Source organism: Taudactylus pleione, unplaced genomic scaffold (assembly GCF_031769625.1).
Source record: "Taudactylus pleione unplaced genomic scaffold, aTauple2 ptg000482l, whole genome shotgun sequence".
Classification (NCBI taxonomy): domain Eukaryota; kingdom Metazoa; phylum Chordata; class Amphibia; order Anura; family Myobatrachidae; genus Taudactylus; species Taudactylus pleione.
Genome location: NW_028284884.1, coordinates 1178685 through 1197496, shown reverse-complemented (window position 1 = coordinate 1197496; position 18812 = coordinate 1178685). Strand labels below are relative to the sequence as shown.

At 45.0% G+C, this 18812-nt stretch overlaps 1 protein-coding gene across 1 annotated transcript in view; it reads right to left on the bottom strand.

The window, feature by feature from the left end:
* Window positions 1-18812, bottom strand: part of LOC148502814 (synaptotagmin-2-like) — a 152851-nt gene that overhangs the window by 64351 nt on the left and 69688 nt on the right. Inside the window, exons 2-3 of the mRNA XM_088449335.1 lie at window positions 10748-10939; window positions 9677-9849 (exon numbers count right to left, since the gene is read on the bottom strand). Coding sequence (XP_088305461.1) covers window positions 9677-9849; window positions 10748-10934 — 360 coding nt within the window. The 5' untranslated portion in view covers window positions 10935-10939. The remainder of the gene's footprint in view (window positions 1-9676; window positions 9850-10747; window positions 10940-18812) is intronic.

Genomic DNA, 18812 nt, shown 5'->3' with positions numbered 1-18812 from the left:
ATGCAGGGAATATTTATATTTAATCGTTCTTCTAACTGAAGTAGGATTTGTTTTTGAGTTTTTATTTGGGGTGAGGGCATTTTACCCACAACGCAGAGTAAATCTTGTACAGAAAATAACCACTGTAACTACTACTGACACAATACAGTGCCCTCCAACTAGCCCATTAACAAACCATGAATGATATGTACAGTGGTAAATGGCACCACCTTATTGTATACCCATAAAAACTGTAAGGGGTCTATTTACTAAGCAGTGTTAGCTAAGAAGAGTGAAAAGTGATAAGAAAGTGATTAGGTGCCAGCCAATCAGCTCCCAACTGTCATCTCACAGGCTGTGTTTGAAAAATGACAGTTGGGAGCTGATTGGCTGGCACCTTATCACTTTCTTATCACTTTTCACTCTGTCTCCTAACACTGATTAGTAAATAGACCCCTAGGTCTTTAGCTTATTGGGAAGTACTGAGTATACCTCATGTGATAAGCATCATTGAAGCAGTAAATTTCTCTTACCTATGTATCCTATTAATTAATAATTAATAACAGTGCATTCAAATATGGCTATGTTTCTGTCTTGTGTATACATCAATGCACACTCACATACATGTTATTTAGGATTACTTTTGCAGTAATTGCATGTTCACTTGCAAATGTGCTTGCTTAAAATAGCAACATGTAACATCACTTCTTACATGCTACCATTTTAAGACCAACCTTTTGTTCATTTTAACTTTGTAATTTTTTCTATAAATGGGGCTTCATCAACCAGGGCCAATTTATTTAAGGATTAACTGAAAATTCAGGTTTGTGTGGAAATATCCTTTAACTCACGAGATGTAAGGGGAAATCCTCCAGTACAAGAGAGGGGAGCGCTTCTTCATAGTAACAATAAATGAACAGCTGCTGCTGCCTCTGAGACAAACTGCATCATTACCATCATAATTGGATTACTCTTTGTGCCCGTTATTGTGCATTATCTGCACATACACTGGAGGAAGCCTACTGGACTATACCTATAAGGAGCGGTGAGCCCCCATATCCTCATACACTACATTTGGCAGAACACTATAACAACTTTGCATACCGCCATTTCATTATACTACTAGTGACTACTAGGGTTAGGCACTAAGGGGGGAGGGTTAGGTTTAGGCACTAACGGGGAAGGTTAGGGTTAGGATGCAGGGGAGGTTATGGTTAGGATGCAGGAAGGGAGTGTTAGGGGGTGAAGGAGGGAGGGTTACTATACTTACTAAGCCCCTCTTGGACTCTCAGCATCGGGATGCCGCTGTTGGTATTTTGACAGCCGGCATCCTGACTGACGGTCTCCCATACCCAACCCCTATAAACACCTAGCATTACATAACCAGCATTTATTTGTTTTTGTTTTTTCAGTTTTCCTAAAATAACAATCACCTAATTAACTATCTAAAAGGACAAGCTCAACAGAAGAATAATTGTAGATGAGATGGCTCAGTGTTATGTGACTAAAGGGAAAATATATTGCATGAGTTGAACTTTTATGTTTAATGTGCCTTTGTTACATATACGCCTCATACAATTTCACCTAATTACATTTGTTTCAGGAGTCGGGCTGCCGGATCACAGCGGAGGGTCCGGAAAGCTGCGCTCCGTCTGACCGGGCTCTGGCACACTCTGCTGTGTGCGCGCTTTCCCCGCAGCTGTAAGCGGCGTCCGCTGCACGGGACTTCCTAATGCTGCTGGAGGGATTGCCGTTAGCCCCGATTCCTCTCTCTTCCTCTACGCTGACTTCTCCTGTTCATGGGCGCAGCCATCTTGGATTGGTCACCTGATTCAGCATCTGCTAATCCTGCTTAACTCCGGGGTCAGCTGTGAGTAGTTGTCCAACCAGCAACATACCCTTCCTGGACTCTCAGTCAGTGCCTGTGCCATACTTGCCTACCCTCCCGAAATGGTCGGGAGCCTCCCGAAAATCGGGTGTCGCTCCCGACCCCCCGGAAGAGGAGGCAAGTCTCTTGGCCGGTGCAGCCCACCCGCACACCCCGCTTGCGTCTGCCCCCTGCTAGCATCACCACTTACCTGGTCAAAGTGGCTGGGTTAGCAAGGCTGATGACGCGATTTGCGCTGAATCGCGTCATCCTGGCCGCGCCCCCAGCTACACAACGCCGATAATATATGTCCCGCCCCCGAAAATGGGTCACGCCCCCTTTCTCCCCCCCTCCTGGAAGAGGCAGCCAGATTGTCGGCAAGTATGGTCTATGCACGTCTCCTAAGGTTTCCTTTCGGCTCCTGCTGGATCCATGTTTGTTCCTGACCCAGTACACCTTGTCTATTTACTGAACCCGGTTCAGTACTCCTAAACCAGCTTTCAAGTCATCATTTTACTGAGCATTGCTCAGCACCACTTTGTTATCTTTAAACTGAGTCTGTCTCAGTAAGGACTTTGGACCTCATTCAGATCCGCTCGCTAGATGCGATCGCTCGCATCCAGCGTATGCAAATTTGTCAAAGTGACGACATGGGAAGCGATCGCTCGCCAAGGCATAAGCACACCCACTTTGGCTGTGCGAGCAATCACTCTGTGTATGCAGACACCCATTAGCGTATGTTGAGATGCCCACTAGCGCACGTCATCTCCAGGAAGTGTATTAAAACATTGGTACATCGACCACCATTGGTAGCGAATGCAGTGCTTGTGGTTGCCTTACCCTGCCGCAGGCACTGCGAGGACTTCAGTGTAAAAAGCAGCCATATGACGTGTACTATGACGCTGCCTGTTAATTATGTGCCCCTTAAAAACGGAGTTGAAACACTGAGGCACACCTGCGTTCGCACCACCACACCCCCTTTATTAGTGTCCTGCCCCTGTTACCACCCACAAACGGCCTCTCCTATCACTCATTTCACTGGGCTGTCTTTGGTGAGACAGAGTAGTTCACGCACGCGCAGAACGAAGCGTGCGCATGCGCGTTCGCTAACCATCGGGCCGCTTGTGAACGCACAGCGCTAGTGAGCGGTTCTGAATGTGGTCCTCTGTCTTTTACCTTGGCTCAACACAGTGCTCCAGTATACAGTCTCTGGTACCATCCACAGATCCAAGGTCCCCAGCATCTATCAAGTGGAATACTCCCAGTTCTGCTACTACGGATCCCTGCTATTCTCGACTGAGTATAATCCTATACCAGGACTGGTACTCCACCTTTACCACTTCATCCAACTGCAATCATCCTGAGCGTCTCGTGTCAAGTTCCAGCTTCTATACAGCCTGCCTTTGCCTATTGTCCCTATAACCAGCTCTCCTAAGCCTGTGACGTCCTATAAGGAAAACATATCTCAGACCTCCTCAGTTTGTGCTGCCGGTATCACAGTCAGCAAAGCCTGTTCCATCACGTGAGGCCAATTTCCCTAGAATCGTAACAATTTGTGGGTATAGAGCTCTAGCACACATGCCCACTAAATTCAGAAAACATCCCTTCCCCGGCATCCTCTTAAATATTGAATTAATGTAGACTCTGAATGCATGGTGGAAACATGTGTCTGTGACTGACTGTCCTTATGGTAAAGCTGGCCACACATCTACAGATTATCATTCCAAATGGCCAATAATTTGGCTGGTTGGAACGAAAATCTGGTAATGTATGGGTGCAAATGACAATTGACTGTTTGCTCACAAACGCCACAAAACGGATGAAAAGGGTCGTTCAGGCAGGTTTCGTTCCAACCAGCAAACTCGTATGAACTGTGCACTTATGCACCCAATATAGATGTCCAAAAATAACCTTGTCCTCTTAAACAAGTAAATAGAAAAGGAGGCTTCCTTAAAAGTGTGAACAATTTGCTACATCTCAAAAAACTAGAAGGAATTCAATGTAATATACTACGTTTTAAACATTTGTCCTTTATTATTCAGTAAAGTCTATGTTATATCCTGAAAGTCTATATTTACACATACTTCACTTACAAGAAAATAACACTTCATTAGTAAATCATTAATATCAAATTATAATTTCTCAGGAGTTGTAACAGAAAATATTGAGTCAAATAACATAGAAGGGAAGTAACCTCAGTGTATACTGCAAGTGTCTGGCACAGTGCATCCAGAAAGTATTCACAGCGCTTCACTTTTTCTACATTTTGTTATGTTACAGGCAGCCTTATTCCAAAATGGAATAAATTCAGTTTTGGCCTCAAAATTCTATACACAATACCCCATAATGACAACGTGTAAAAAGTTTTTTTTAGATATTGCAAATTTAATAAAAAAAAAAAAAAACTAAAAAAATCACATGTACATAAGTATTCACAGCCTTTGCCATGAAGCTCAAATTTGAGCTCAGGTGCATCCACTGAACATCCTTGAGATGTTCCTACAGCTTAATTGGAGTCTATCTGTGGTAAATTCAGTTGTTTGGACATGATTTTGAAAGGCATATTCCTGTCTATATAAGGTCCCACACTTGACAGTGCATGTCAGAGCACAAACCAAGCATGAAGTCCAAGGAATTGTCTGTAGACCTCTGAGACAGGATTGTCTCGAGGCACAAATCTGGGGAAGGGTACAGAAAAATTTCTGCTGCTTTGAAGGTCCCAATGAGCTCAGTGGCCTCCATCCGTAAATGGAAGAAGTTCGGAACCACCAGGACTCTTCCTAGAGTTGGCCGTCCGTCTAACCTGAGCGATCGTGGGAGAAGGGTCCTAGTCAGGGAGGTGACTCTGTCAGACCTCTGTGGAGAGAGGAGAACCTTCCAGAAGGACTACCATCTCTGCAGCAATCCACCAATCAGGCCTGTAGGGTAGAGTGGCCAGACGGAAGCCACTCCTTAGTAAAAAGCACATGGCACCCTGCCTGGAGTTTGCCAAAATGCACCTGAAGGACTCCCAGACCATGAGAAACAAAATTCTTTGGTCTGATCAGACAAAGATGCAACTCTTTGGCGTCAATGCCAGGTGTTACGTTTGGAGGAAACCAGGCACCACTCATCACCAGGCCAATACCAACCCTACAGCGAAGCATGGTGGTGGCAGCATCATGCTGTGGGGATGTTTTTCAGCGGCAGGAACTGGGAGACTAGTCAGGATAGAGGGAAAGATGAATGCAGCAATGTACAGTGACATCCTGGATGATAACCTGCTCCAGTGCGCTCGACCTCAGACTGGGGCGACGGTTCATCTTTCAGCAGGACAACGCTCCTAAGCACACAGCCAAGATATAAAAGGAGTGGCTTCAGGACAACTCTGTGAATGTCCTTGAGTGGCCCAGCCAGAGCCCAGACTTTAATCCAATTGAACATCTCTCGAGAGATCTGAAAATGGCTGTGCACCGACGCTTCCCATCCAACCTGATGGAGCTTGATACATGCTGCAAAGAGGAATAGGCAAAACTGCCCAAAGATAGGTGTGCCAAGCTTGTGGCATCATATTCAAAAAGACTTGAGGCTGTAATTGCTGCCAAAGGTGCATCAGCAAAGTATTGAGCAAAGGCTGTGAATACTTATGCACATGTGATTTCTTAGGTTTTTTTTTATTTTATTAAATTTGCAAAAATCTCAAAAAAACTTTTTACACTTTGTCATTATGGGGTATTGTGTGTAGAATTTTGAGGACAAAAATTAATTTATTCCATTTTGGAATAAGGCTGTAACATAACAAAATGTGTAGAAAGTGAAGTGCTGTAAATACTTTCCGGATGCACTGTATGTGGCTCACCTATATGGCTTTTAATAACGTTGGTTTGAATGTTAAGAATGCGTATTTATTTGTGGATTTTATGCATACTATCCCATATATATGGGGATAGTTCTTTTGTTCTGAATAATTTTTTTAATATTTTTATATACAAGTTATTACCTTTATTGCACATACGTATTCATTTTTGGTGAAACACATACTGGTGTATGTATGAATTCTTTGTATATTTTAGATCTTTTTATACACACTGTGAATTGCACTTTTATATACTTACATTTTTTTTTTTTTTTATTAATTTTCTAATATTACTATGGGTATTAAGTGATTTGGAGATATTTAGTAATTTGTGAAATTCATGTATACACTTAGCACTTTATATTTGTAACTTAGCACTTTGTATTTTGAAATTATTATTGGAAATACACAAATATAAGGGCATTTAAGCACGTTAGGCGCTCTACTCCAGATTCAATATTTAGATTTGTCTATATGTAACAGATCAGCACTGGTACAATTTTTTCTGGTTGAGCTGACACCCATATTATTGGGGTGTGCTTTAAATATATCTGGGCCTGATCTATATAAGCCTGTACGCCTATAAGAATACACTTATCAGGATTGTCATTAATAAGGGTCTGTCTTATAGCGTCGCTGTAATGAGAGAGAGAGAGAGAGAGAGAGAGAGAGAGAAAGAGAGAGAGAGAGAGAGAGAGAGAGAGAGAGAGAGAGAGATGGAGCTTTCACAGGATTTAGGACCACTACAGTAAGATATACCATTCAGTCTATGACGTGGTACACACACACTGACTGACACAGACAGAGAGGCACACACCTCTATCACTAAAAAACATGAGTGCAGCAGGCAAATAAATACAGCCAGCATTATTTATTAAAGACCACCCTCCCCCCAGTAGTGCCCCTTATACAGTGCCCCCAGTAGTGCCTCTTATACAGTGCCCCCATAGTGCCCCCTTATGTAGTGCCCCCAGTAGTGCCCCATATACAGTGCCACCAGTAGTGGTCCCACTATGCAGTGCCCCCTGTAGTGCTCCTTTTACAGTGCCCTCAGTAGTGCCCCCAGTTGTGGTCCCCCTATGCAGTGCCCCTTATACAGTGCCGCCAGTAGTGCCTCTTATACAGTGCCCCCGTAGTGCCCCTTATGTAGTGCCCCCAGTAGTGCCCTATATACAGTGCCACGAGTAGTGGTCCCACTATGCAGTGCCCCCAGTAGTGCTCCTTTTACAGTGCCCTCAGTAGTGCCCCCAGTTGTGGTCCCCCTATGCAGTGCCCCTTATACAGTGCCCCCAGTAGTGCCAGTGCCCCCAGTAGTACCCCTTATACAGTGCCCTCAGTAGTGCCCCTTATACAGTGCCCAGTAGTGCCTCTTATACAGTCCCCCAGTAGTGCCAATGCCCCCAGTAGTGCCCATTATACAGTGCCCCCAGTAGTGGTCCCCCTATGCAGTACCCCCAATAGTGCCCCAAGTAGTAGTCCCTTCACACCTATGAATTGCCCCTTGCATATATAGGACAAAGACACAAAAAAAAAACAAGCACTTGCCGCTGTCCACTCCTCCTGGCCTGCTCTGCACTATGGGAGAGACGTCATGACGTCCCTCCCATCACCCACTGCGGGAGCCGGAAGATGGAGCTCATGAGTGCCCTCCAGGCCGGCTCCAGCTGTGGGCGCAGCAGCCAATGAGAGTCTGTCTGACTCATTGGCTGGCAAGACAAACACACTGCCGCCAGGTAGTATGAGTGTACTACCCTGCGCCAGCGGCAGTGTGCTTGTTACTGTGTAGTGCAGACTGCACTCACTGAAGTCCCCACTACATTTACTGATCGGCGGGCAGGGGTTTTCTGGGTACTCAGAAACACCCCCCCCCACCTGCGTGCGCGTATGAATTAGGGATATACAGATGTGCCCTTACACATCTTTGCTGCAGTTGCGCTAAAAAGCCCCTCTTGGCGTGCCAGGTCCCGTGAGACTCTGCTAGCACTGGGAGACTTTTTTGCATCTTTGTTTGCCAAAAATGTTTCTAAATCGCATTGCGATGTGACTAGGACACACCAGCAGACTGTGCTGGTTAATTTGATATTCAACACTAGTATATCTGTGTGTAACTGAAGCTTACAGCAGCCTCACCAGGTCCTGGCAGCTTGTTAGGCCAAGAAATCTGCGTCCGCCGACGCAAAACCTGGCCTCGTCCCTCCCGGAAGGCTGGGGAGGCACACATGTATAAACACACAGTCTTTATATCAAAACTCTGGAGCATGACAGGAAGTATGATAGGGGAGGGAGTATGACAGGGGAGACCCTGGCCCCTGTTTCCGTCCCTACTCCACCTCAAACACATCAGCCTGTCAACCATCGGGTTAGTGTACATTTCTGAATCAGACCCCCTATGCAATTTCTTTATCATTATCTCTCCTTGAGCCTGGCAAGATCAGAAACAGACACTGAGTTTTTAATGAGGACCACAAATGAATTCATATAGGTTACAATTACATGTATTTTGGTATGCAGTCTGGAACTTAAATAAATAGAATCACTTTTCTCGCCAACAATATACCTTCCCCTGGACATACTAGGAAATTACTGGTCTATATAATCCATAACCTTCATCTGGAGGATTCAGGAACAAATATAAATAGCAAGTTTATAAAATATGAAGAAACAGGACCACGGAAATATCCTAAACAGGGAAGTTTCACTTTCACAATTTGGTGTACATGCACATGGCATCTTATTTGTACAGTCATTTAAAAATCATTATATAAATTACACACATACACTATAGCAAGCTTTCTGATTCTCTGTATATATAGGCATGTATGTATTGAAACAATCCCTGCCGTTCTCCAAACAAATGACACCAGGCTGTGCTGCTTGCTCTGTAAGCCTGCATATGTGTGTCTCATGCACCATGTAGGCTATGCCAAGCAAATACACAGCCCTAATTCTCCCTAGTATATATGTATGCAGGTACACACCTTCATAAAACGAGGGAAAAAAATATCTTTTTAGTCAGAAGTAGCAAGTAGCAGCACTTAAACTAACTAAGGTAAAATAATTGTGAACATAATATTTGCAAGTTTACCCATTTAAAGCTGCACTACCACCTGGATAGAGAGGAGTATTATAGATCTGGGGTCTATGGAGCTGCATTGTGCAGCCGTTTATTCCTGGGCTGTGTGATGATTTGGAAAGGGTCCAACCAAGAAGCCGCAATCACAGGCTTTACAGCTTTTCATGGGTCTCCCAGGTCAAATCCCTGATCTTCAACCATTTCAATCTGAAAATTCATCAGAAATGTACTCCACTTTAGGTGGTAAAGCAGCTTTTAAATGTAAGTAACAAAAACAAATTGTATCTATTCTGCAAATAAAAGACAACGAAGAAGAGATGTGGACACATAAAGATCATACCATTATTCAAGGTTACAATAATATGCACACTGTGCTGGTACCTGGCTGGGAATAGCTATAAAGAAAGGGCATGCTATTAGGCCATAGAGAGGCATTGACATCTCTTTGTACCCAAGCCAAGATTCTCTCATGTGTGCAGTGATACCAAAATGAAATACCTCTGTTTGTTGATACACTAATCATGCATATGCACTTACCAATATAGACAGTTATCATGATGCAGCAAGGGGAACATATAGACATCAGTTGGTGACAGTGGAAAAAGACAGGGAAGCAAGAAAAAGAGAGGAAAAGGAGCTGCAATTAGTGTTATCTGGGCAGTAATGTTATGGCTGAGTGGATGTTAGAATCATTGTATTCAGTAAGAGGTTACCAAGAATTTAGGATTTCTAGGTGACATAAACGTAACACAGAAGCAGTATAGTTGTAAGATAAGTGACATTATTACAGAGCGTTTCTCACAGACTGCTCTGCTGGTAGTGGTGCCGTTAGTGTCTTGTCTCAGGGGAAGTCAGTGCAGTGTTTATTGTGATGTTGTATCAGACATGTTAGTAATACTCCAGCAGTATAATCAGCTGTTACCTGCCCGCCAGACCCTTTCATATCCTTCATGTTCATAGCATTTTTCTTCCCTTTTCCCTTCTCCTTTTTTCCTTTCTTCTTTTTGCAGCAACATTTCTTACAGATACAGAAGCAGCAGGTGATGATCAGTAGCCCAGCTACTACTGCGATGGCTATGATGGCCCATGGAGGCACTGCAGGAAGGAGGGACAGTGAGAAACATACAATGATTATGAAGAGACTCTCTCTCACACACACTGCAGTGACACATACTATAGTACATGTACATATATCCCACATGTCCATCTGTTAGTGGAACAGTCTCACATTTGGACCCAAATTCCCTTTTCTCTCTTTCTTTCATTTGTGTCCCTTTTAACCACTTATCTGACAATTTAATTATTTTCTGGCAAATGGGTCATCAATAATTTTGTTTTTACTTAATTAAATTTCAAACATTATTCTAAAAATAAATTTGAATATTTTGTTGAACAAAATACAGTATGCCTAGAAGGTGCATTGCACATCCATGTCTATAGGTTGCCATTATAACATTATCTTCAACCCCACCAGTGTCAATAAACCTGGCATGTGACTGTGCAAGACAAAGTCCAACTGGCCACCATGCCAGGTAAGTGGCTGATAGGTGAATTATAGATGTGTATTGATAGACTCCCGGAATCACTCCCAGCTGTTAATGCTTGGTTCCTGAATTTATGATAATATGTATCCTTCATTGTGTGTTTACCGTTTCAACTGTGTACATGATAAATGTGCAGGAAACTTCATAATGTCTGCAAACTTCCCAGAGCTCCCAAGAGAGTAGATCAGCCTCCCAGATCCATCCACTTCCCATCGAAGTAGGCGGTCGGGTGACTTAAAATTACTATTCGTTGTGAATCACCATATTGTGGCCCCATCCCCCACTGACTAAGGTCGCAATAATGAATTTGCTGTACACCCTGCATTTCACACCAGCGGCTCACCGGAGGACATTTTTAAAATGTCTGCAATTATGGTGTACATTAAGCTATGTTATTTTTGTTGGGATATACTACACAAGTGGATACCGCAGAGGTCATGCGCACTCACGTGGAATCTTATTGATCTGATTCATAAGCTGCTGTTGGATCTTTCTGAAGGCATCAGCGCCTTTGTCCCCAGATCCAGCCACTGCAGTGGAATTCTCCTGTGAAACAATAGGCGGCTCTGTGCTGCTCGGCACTGCTGTATGAGCCTCAGCAGGCTGCTCTGCTTTCTTGAACAGGTTGAAATGCATGATGGCTGCAAGAAAAGAAGCATACATTTATCAACAACTGCAGGCACCAACTAGGGTGTCTAGTGTTAGTTATTAATGAAACCTGAATAAAATTAGTCTATGGCATCAGCATAAGGTGCTACCGTTCAATGTAACACTGCTAGCACTCTAGCAGTGCTAAATAATCTACAAACATCAATGTTGAGTGGAAGAAGTACTTTGGTTACAGACAAGTGACAATTCTGTAAGGCTGAGCTTTGCCAAAGACATTCTTCAACTGCAAGAATCAGCGTGTAAGAGATAAAAAAAAAGCCTGAACAATGGTTATTGTTCTGCACTGGGAGAAGACATTTATTATTCTGTCTTCTAAGCAATTATATTTTGCTACTTGAAATATCTGCATACACTTTAAAATACATGGAGATCACAATGTAGGATGAACGGTCTGGGATCAACACAACCAATACCAAGATGAATCTCTAGTAAATGCACAATGAAACAGTCTGAACTGTAGTATTCCAACACCTTGTTGCGCTGCACAGTACAGTGAGCATCAGTTTCAGGATGATAAAGAGCATATAAATAAAGTTCTCTGGCAACTAACATTGCCCACACATAGGATGACCCAAAAGCATTCCTTATACATCAAGGTAATGGTTTAGGGGCCTGTTTATTCATTCTGGCTAATCTCTTGAACCACTGAACAGATTTTAATGGGGTTTTCACTTTTCTATACAGCATTGGTCGAGGAAGGTTTAGGTGTATGAACCATTCACCTGTGACAAAAAGGAACCGAGCAGTGACAAATTTTCTGAAGCAAGTCACAGAAAAAACTGTTGTGCTGTGTGAGTGACTGACTGCTGTTCCAGGGTTGAGGGCTGCGCTCTGATTGGTTCTCAACGTCTCAGAGAGCCAATCAGAGCTAGCAATGTGCCCTGTTGCTTAGCAACAGCCTAGAGAGGGTTGGGAGTCAGAGACTGAGAATGGTCATGTCTGAGGGAGACAGAGAGTGAGAAACAGCCTTGAACGAACCCACTAAGATGTGAACAGGAGGCACCTCCCATGGAAGTAAGCGCTGTTCTCGGACAGGGGCACCACGGCGAGGAAGCTCAACAGGAAGATCAGGAAACACAGGGGGCTGTGGAAATATGCACAGGTGCCCCAGCTCCAGGGACATGCCGATAATGCTTATGTTAGCTGCAATACAAATCTCTCATCCATGATGCTCTTGCCCTTCCTAGCACAACTCAGTGGCAGGGCCCCAGTCAACTGCAGGGCAGCAGCAGAGGGGTTTGTGGTGACATTGGTGAGATGCATGGGACAGGAGTGAGAAGCAGCAGCTTGTGGTGAGATGCAGAGGCCTTTGGTGTGATACAGGGGGCAGTAGTGAGAAGCAGGAGGCAGTAGTGAGATGCAGGAGGTTGTTATGAGATGCAGGGAGTAGGAGTAAGAAGCAGGAGACTGTCGTGAGATGCAGGGGACTGTGGTGACATGCCATAGGTTATTATGACATGCAGGGGGCTGTGGTGAGATGCAGGGGACTGTGGTGACATGCCATATGTTATTATGAGATGCAGGAGGCTGTGGTGAGATGCAGGGGACTGTGGTGACATGCCATAGGTTATTATGAGATGCAGGGGACTGTGGTGAGATGCCATAGGTTATTATGAGATGCAGGGGGCTGTGGTGAGATGTAGGGGACTGTGGTGACATGCCATAGGTTACTAAGAGATGCAGGGGGCTGTGGTGAGATGCCATAGGTTATTATGAGATGCAGGCGACTGTGGTGACATGCCATAGGTTATTATGAGGTGCAGGGGGCTGTGGTGAGATGCAGGTGACTGTGGTGACATGCCATATGTTATTATGAGATGCAGGGGGCTCTGGTGAGATGCAGGAGACAGTGGTGACATGCCATAGGTTATTATGAGATGCAGGGGACAGTGGTGACATGCCATAGGTTATTATGAGATGCAGGGGACTGTGGTGATATGCCATAGATAATTATGAGATGCAGGGGACTGTGGTGACACGCCATAGGTTATTATGAGATGCAGGGGACTGTGGTGACATGCCATAGGTTATTATGAGGTGCAGGGGGCTGTGGTGAGATGCAGGGGACTGTGGTGACATGCCATAGATTATTATGAGATGCAGGGGGCTGTAGTGAGATGCAGGAGACAGTGGTGAGATGCCATAGGTTATTATGAGATGCAGGGGGCTGTGATGAGATGCAAGGGACAGTGGTGACATGCCATAGGTTATTATGAGATGCAGGGGACTGTGGTGACATGCCATAGATTATTATGAGATGCAGGGGACTGTGGTGAGTTGCAGGGGACTGTGGTGACATGCCATAGGTTATTATGAGAAGCAGGGGACTGTGGTGACATGCCATAGATTATTATGAGATGCAGGGGACTGTGGTGACATGCCATAGGTTATTATGAGATGCAGGGGGCTGTGGTGAGATGCAGGGGACTGTGGTGACATGCCATAGGTTATTATGAGATGTAGGGGGCTGTGGTGAGATGCAGGGAACTGCGGTGACTTGCCATAGGTTATTATGAGATGCAGGGGACTGTGGTGACACACCATAGGTTATTATGAGATGCAGGGGGGCGGTGGTGAGAAGCAGGGGACTGTGGTGACATGCCGTAGGTTATTATGAGATGCAGGGGAGCTGTGGTGACATACCATAGGTTATTATGAGATGCAGGGGGCTGTGGTGAGATGCAGGGGACTGTGCTGACATGCCATAGGTTATTATGAGATGCAGGGGGCTGTGGTGAGATGCAGGGGACTGTGCTGACATGCCATAGGTTATTATGAGATGCAGGGGACTGTGGTGACATGCCATAGGTTATTATGAGATGCAGGGGGCTGTGGTGAGATGCAGGGGACTGTGGTGACATGCCATAGGTTATTATGAGATGCAGGGGACTGTGGTGACATGCCATAGGTTATTAAGAGATGCAGGGGACTGTGGTGACATGCCATAGGTTATTATGAGATGCAGGGGACTGTGGTGAGATGCAGTGGACTGTGGTGAGATGCCATAGGTTATTATGAGATGCAGGGGGCTGTGGTGAGATGCAAGGGACAGTGGTGACATGCCATAGGTTATTATGAGATGCAGGGGACTGTGGTGACATGCCATAGATTATTATGAGATGCAGGGGACTGTGGTGAGTTGCAGGGGACAGTGTTGACATGCCATAGGTTATTATGAGATGCAGGGGACTGTGGTGACATGCCATAGATTATTATGAGATGCAGGGAGCTGTGGTGACATGCCAGTGGTTATTATGAGATGTAGGGGGCTGTGGTGAGATGCAGGGGACTGTGGTGACATGCCATAGGTTATTATGAGATGCAGGGGACTGTGGTGACATGCATAGGTTATTATGAGATGCAGGGGGCTGTGGTGAGATGGAGGGGACTGTGGTGACATGCCATAGGCTATTATGAGACGCAGTGGACGGTGGTGACATGCCATAGGTTATTAAGAGATGCAGGGGACTGTGGTGAGATGCCATAGGTTATTATGAGATGCAGGGGACTGTGGTGAGATGCAGGGGACTGTGGTGAGATGCCATAGGTTATTATGAGATGCAGGGGGCTGTGGTGAGATGCAGGAGACAGTGGTGACATGCCATAGGTTATTATGAGATGCAGGGGACTGTGGAGACATGCCATAGATTATTATGAGATGCAGGGGACTGTGGTGACATGCCATAGGTTATTATGAGATGCAGGGGGCTGTGGTGAGATGCAGGGGACTGTGGTGACATGCCATAGGTTATTATGAGATGCAGGGAGCTGTGGTGACATGGCCATAGGTTATTATGAGATGTAGGGGGCTGTGGTGAGATGCAGGGGACTGTGGTGACATGCATAGGTTATTATGAGATGCAGGGGGCTGTGGTGAGATGCAGGGGACTGTGGTGACATGCCATAGGTTATTATGAGATGCAGGGGGCTGTGGTGAGATGCAGGGGACTGTGGTGACATGCCATAGGTTATTATGAGATGCAGGGGGCTGTGGTGAGATGCAGGGGACTGTGGTGACATGCCATAGGTTATTATGAGATGCAGGGGACTGTGGTGACATGCCATAGGTTATTAATAGATGCAGGGGACTGTGGTGAGATGCAGGGGACTGTGGTGACTTGCCATAGGTTATTATGAGATGCAGGGGACTGTGGTGACACACCATAGGTTATTATGAGATGCAGGGGGCGGTGGTGAGAAGCAGGGGACTGTGGTGACATGCCATAGGTTATTATGAGATGCAGGGGACTGTGGTGAAATGCCATAGGTTATTATGAGATGCAGGGGTTGTGGTGAGATGCAGGCGGCTGTGGTGACATGCCATAGGTTATTATGAGATGCAGGGGGCTGTGGTGAGATGCAGGGGACTGTGGTGACATGCCATAGGTTATTATGAGATGCAGGGGACTGTGGTGAAATGCCATAGGTTATTATGAGATGCAGGGGGTTGTGGTGAGATGCAGGGGGCTGTGGTGACATGCCATAGGTTATTATGAGATGCAGGGGGCTGTGGTGAGATGCAGGGGACTGTGGTGACATGCCATAGGTTATTATGAGATACAGGGGGCTGTGGTGAGATGCAGGGGACTGTGGTGACATGCCATAGATTATTATGAGATGCAGGGAGCTGTGGCAAGATGAAATTGCTCCCGTGCAAAGACGGGCCGGGTCGCTAGTATAGAATATATATCTAATATACTGTCACTTAATTCATCAAAATAGCTCTAACAGTTGTCCTTGGTCATCTGCTATATGGAATAGATATGTGGGGTAAATTAATTAGGTTTTTTGGAGTGCCTGAAATCGCCGCACATGGGAGGGAAATTGTCTCTCCAAACACCCAGATTTATAATCCAGCTAAGCATAAAAGTGACCTACAGTCAGACTACTCAGATGCAGGGCGAAAAGGGATAAACATTACCCTTCTTTTCTCACAACAAGATCATAAAATATTTGAATATAATAACAATGGTTTTGTTCCTAGGTTTGGTTAGCAGCTTTTTGAATATTCTTGATGTATTCCCCCCAAAACCTGTAACCTGTACTGTATTTTGCTATTGTTTGTTTGTCTACTCCAGTAAAACACTTTAGGCCTGATTCAGAGATTTTCGCATAGCCGATATTTATGCCGATCAAGGGATTGTTTGTCATTGCGCATGCATGAAAGCGCATTGTGCATGGGCAGTGATTGCATTGCGATTATGCTCCTACAGAGGAACCACTCGCAAAGTGAGTGACAGGTAGTTAGCGTTTGGGGGTGACTTAGCCCAAAGCATTTAGTGAGAGGAGATGCTTTGGAAAGAATGCAAAGTGAGGTTTCCACGTCTCATATTTAGTGTCCTAGGGTGTCACTGGCATGAGGCTCATAAACTAGACAAGACGCGAAAAGGCGAAATAGCTGAAAAAGTTTTGCCTATTGCCTCTTTTCGCCTGTTTGCGTCTTATCTCCAAATTCAATTCCGGGACCAATTTGCCTAAGCGGAAACTTAATGCACTGAAACAGGCGGAAAGTTTCTCCACTGAATGGCAGGAGAAAAAAAGTGCGAAATCTATATTTTGAGGTACAAATGTGGGGAACTGATTCAGAACCCTTTGGACCCCCCCCCCCCAAAGGACAAGTCAGCCAAAAAAAAAAAATTAAAACCTTAAAACACCCCAAAAAAGACAGTGGGGGGACAAGGATAAACAGTAGCAAAATAGGTTTCTTGGGGTAGGCTGTATGATGAGGTGTTTTTAGGATTGCAGGTGCATGTTGCAGGTGGATTTTTCACATTTTTAAAAGTGCACTTTAGAAACACAAAAATATGCTATCACCCATTTTCAAGTACCCCAAATTTGACTGGATTATTTATTTACTACAAAAATATGTTTTCTATAATTTTTCACCACTTTTACCAATATGCTTCTAGAAAGCTTTTAACACAAATTAAGGATACATAGTACATTTATTAGGGCTAATATGATTTCCAGTGTCTTATTTTGGGGTACAGACTGATTCCTCCAATCTATTCAGTGCTTTCAGCCTGTTATGCATTCGCCTATTTGCATTTTCGCCTGTTCTGCAACTGAATACGGCGAATCGTGGGGACGCGCATGATACGAATTCGCGTCTCAAACAGGCGAATGCGGCGGAAAATGTCATAGGCGAAAAGTTTCCGACTTTTCACCTCTAATTGAATTTGGCCCTAGGGGGAGGGTTAGGGGTTAGGTACTGGGGGGAGGGCTAGGGTAAGCACTAAGGGGGGAGGGTTAGGTTTAGGATGCGGGGAAGCGGAGGTTAGGTTTAGGCAACGGGGAGGGAGGGTTAGGGTAGGGACAGGGGGAGGGTTAGAATACCAACCAACGAAATGCCATAAACTGACTATTTTATAAAACACAGGCCCTGACTCAGGCTTTTTTTTTTTTTTTTTTGTGCTGCCTCCTGGCCGCTCGCATAGCTGTGGGTGACCACCCACAGCTATAGCGAGCGGCCAGGTTGATGGTCGCGATGGTCAAGACCATCGCGACCATCGGGCTTACGACAAGACCCTTGTGGTAGGGTCTCGTGGCCACAAGCCCCAGAGAGATGTCAGCTCAAACAGAGCTGGAATCTCTCCACTGACATCACTCGTGATGTCAGTGGGGCTGCCCGCAAACGGCAGGCGTTCACATGGGAACGCCTCCGTTTGGGCAGCCACCCCCCGGCCCGCCCACCAAAGGGGGCGAGCTGTCGCTCAACATTGACAGCTCGCCCCCTTTGGTGCGAGACCCGGAGCAACGGATTGCCCGTCACTAGCCGGGTCTCGCGCATGCGCATGACGGAGCTGGCTCCGTCGTGCACATGCGCTCTGGGCCACCATCGACCCGGTTACGAGCGCTCATCGCTTACGACCGGGTCTGAATCAGGCCCACTGTGCAATATCTACAATATAGAAAAATTGTACAGTATTTATAACATAGTGACATTTATAACATGGCACCCTGCATCATCTCTACAACACAATACACCGCTACTACCTTAAAACTCCACTCCACTCCAATAACAATACAATAGTACAAATTAATATCAAACAGATCTGAAAATCCAGAAAAAACAAACAATTACAGCCTTATGTTTTACTGTATCTAATTATTTATATATTTAGTAAATAACACCATGTCCACAGCTGAATAATATTGATAGACAAAACAGTCCACAATCCAAAGCTGGATACACACTATACGATGTGTACCCAGCTGACGGCACAATGCGATGGAACGACATATACCGTACGCCGTACACACTACACGACCCGGTGTATGGCAGCGTGATATATTGTTCCTTGCTGTATTTAGCAGCATGGCGTTGTTCATGGCATAGTCCCATCTGCCATGCAGAACAGCAGATGGAACGATGCGATGGACTGCCCTGCAAGCGTGATTGGGCATACACACTATATGAATCGCATTATACATCATTATGATCTGCGTCGGAACAATATATTGTAACATATATCGTAGTGTTTATTCAGCTTTACACTATAAACCCTCAATCACATCATATAATACAGTAAACTGCAGCACTGTTCCAATTTAATAATAGCATTGACAGAATAATCCAGACGTATAATTGAGATGCGCAGCAACACATTGGATAAGCACATGGCCACCAGATACATAACTACCAAACAGCCATTGTAACACCATGTATCACATTAACACAAATTAACCTCAATTACACCATCGTACCACACCAAATAAACACAGTAATTAGTATAATACAGCTAGATCAAATATTTCCAGGAACAGTCAGTCACCTCAGCCGGCAATATCACCATACTACACTGATGACAGAATATATCAACACACTGAAGCACTACATGTGAT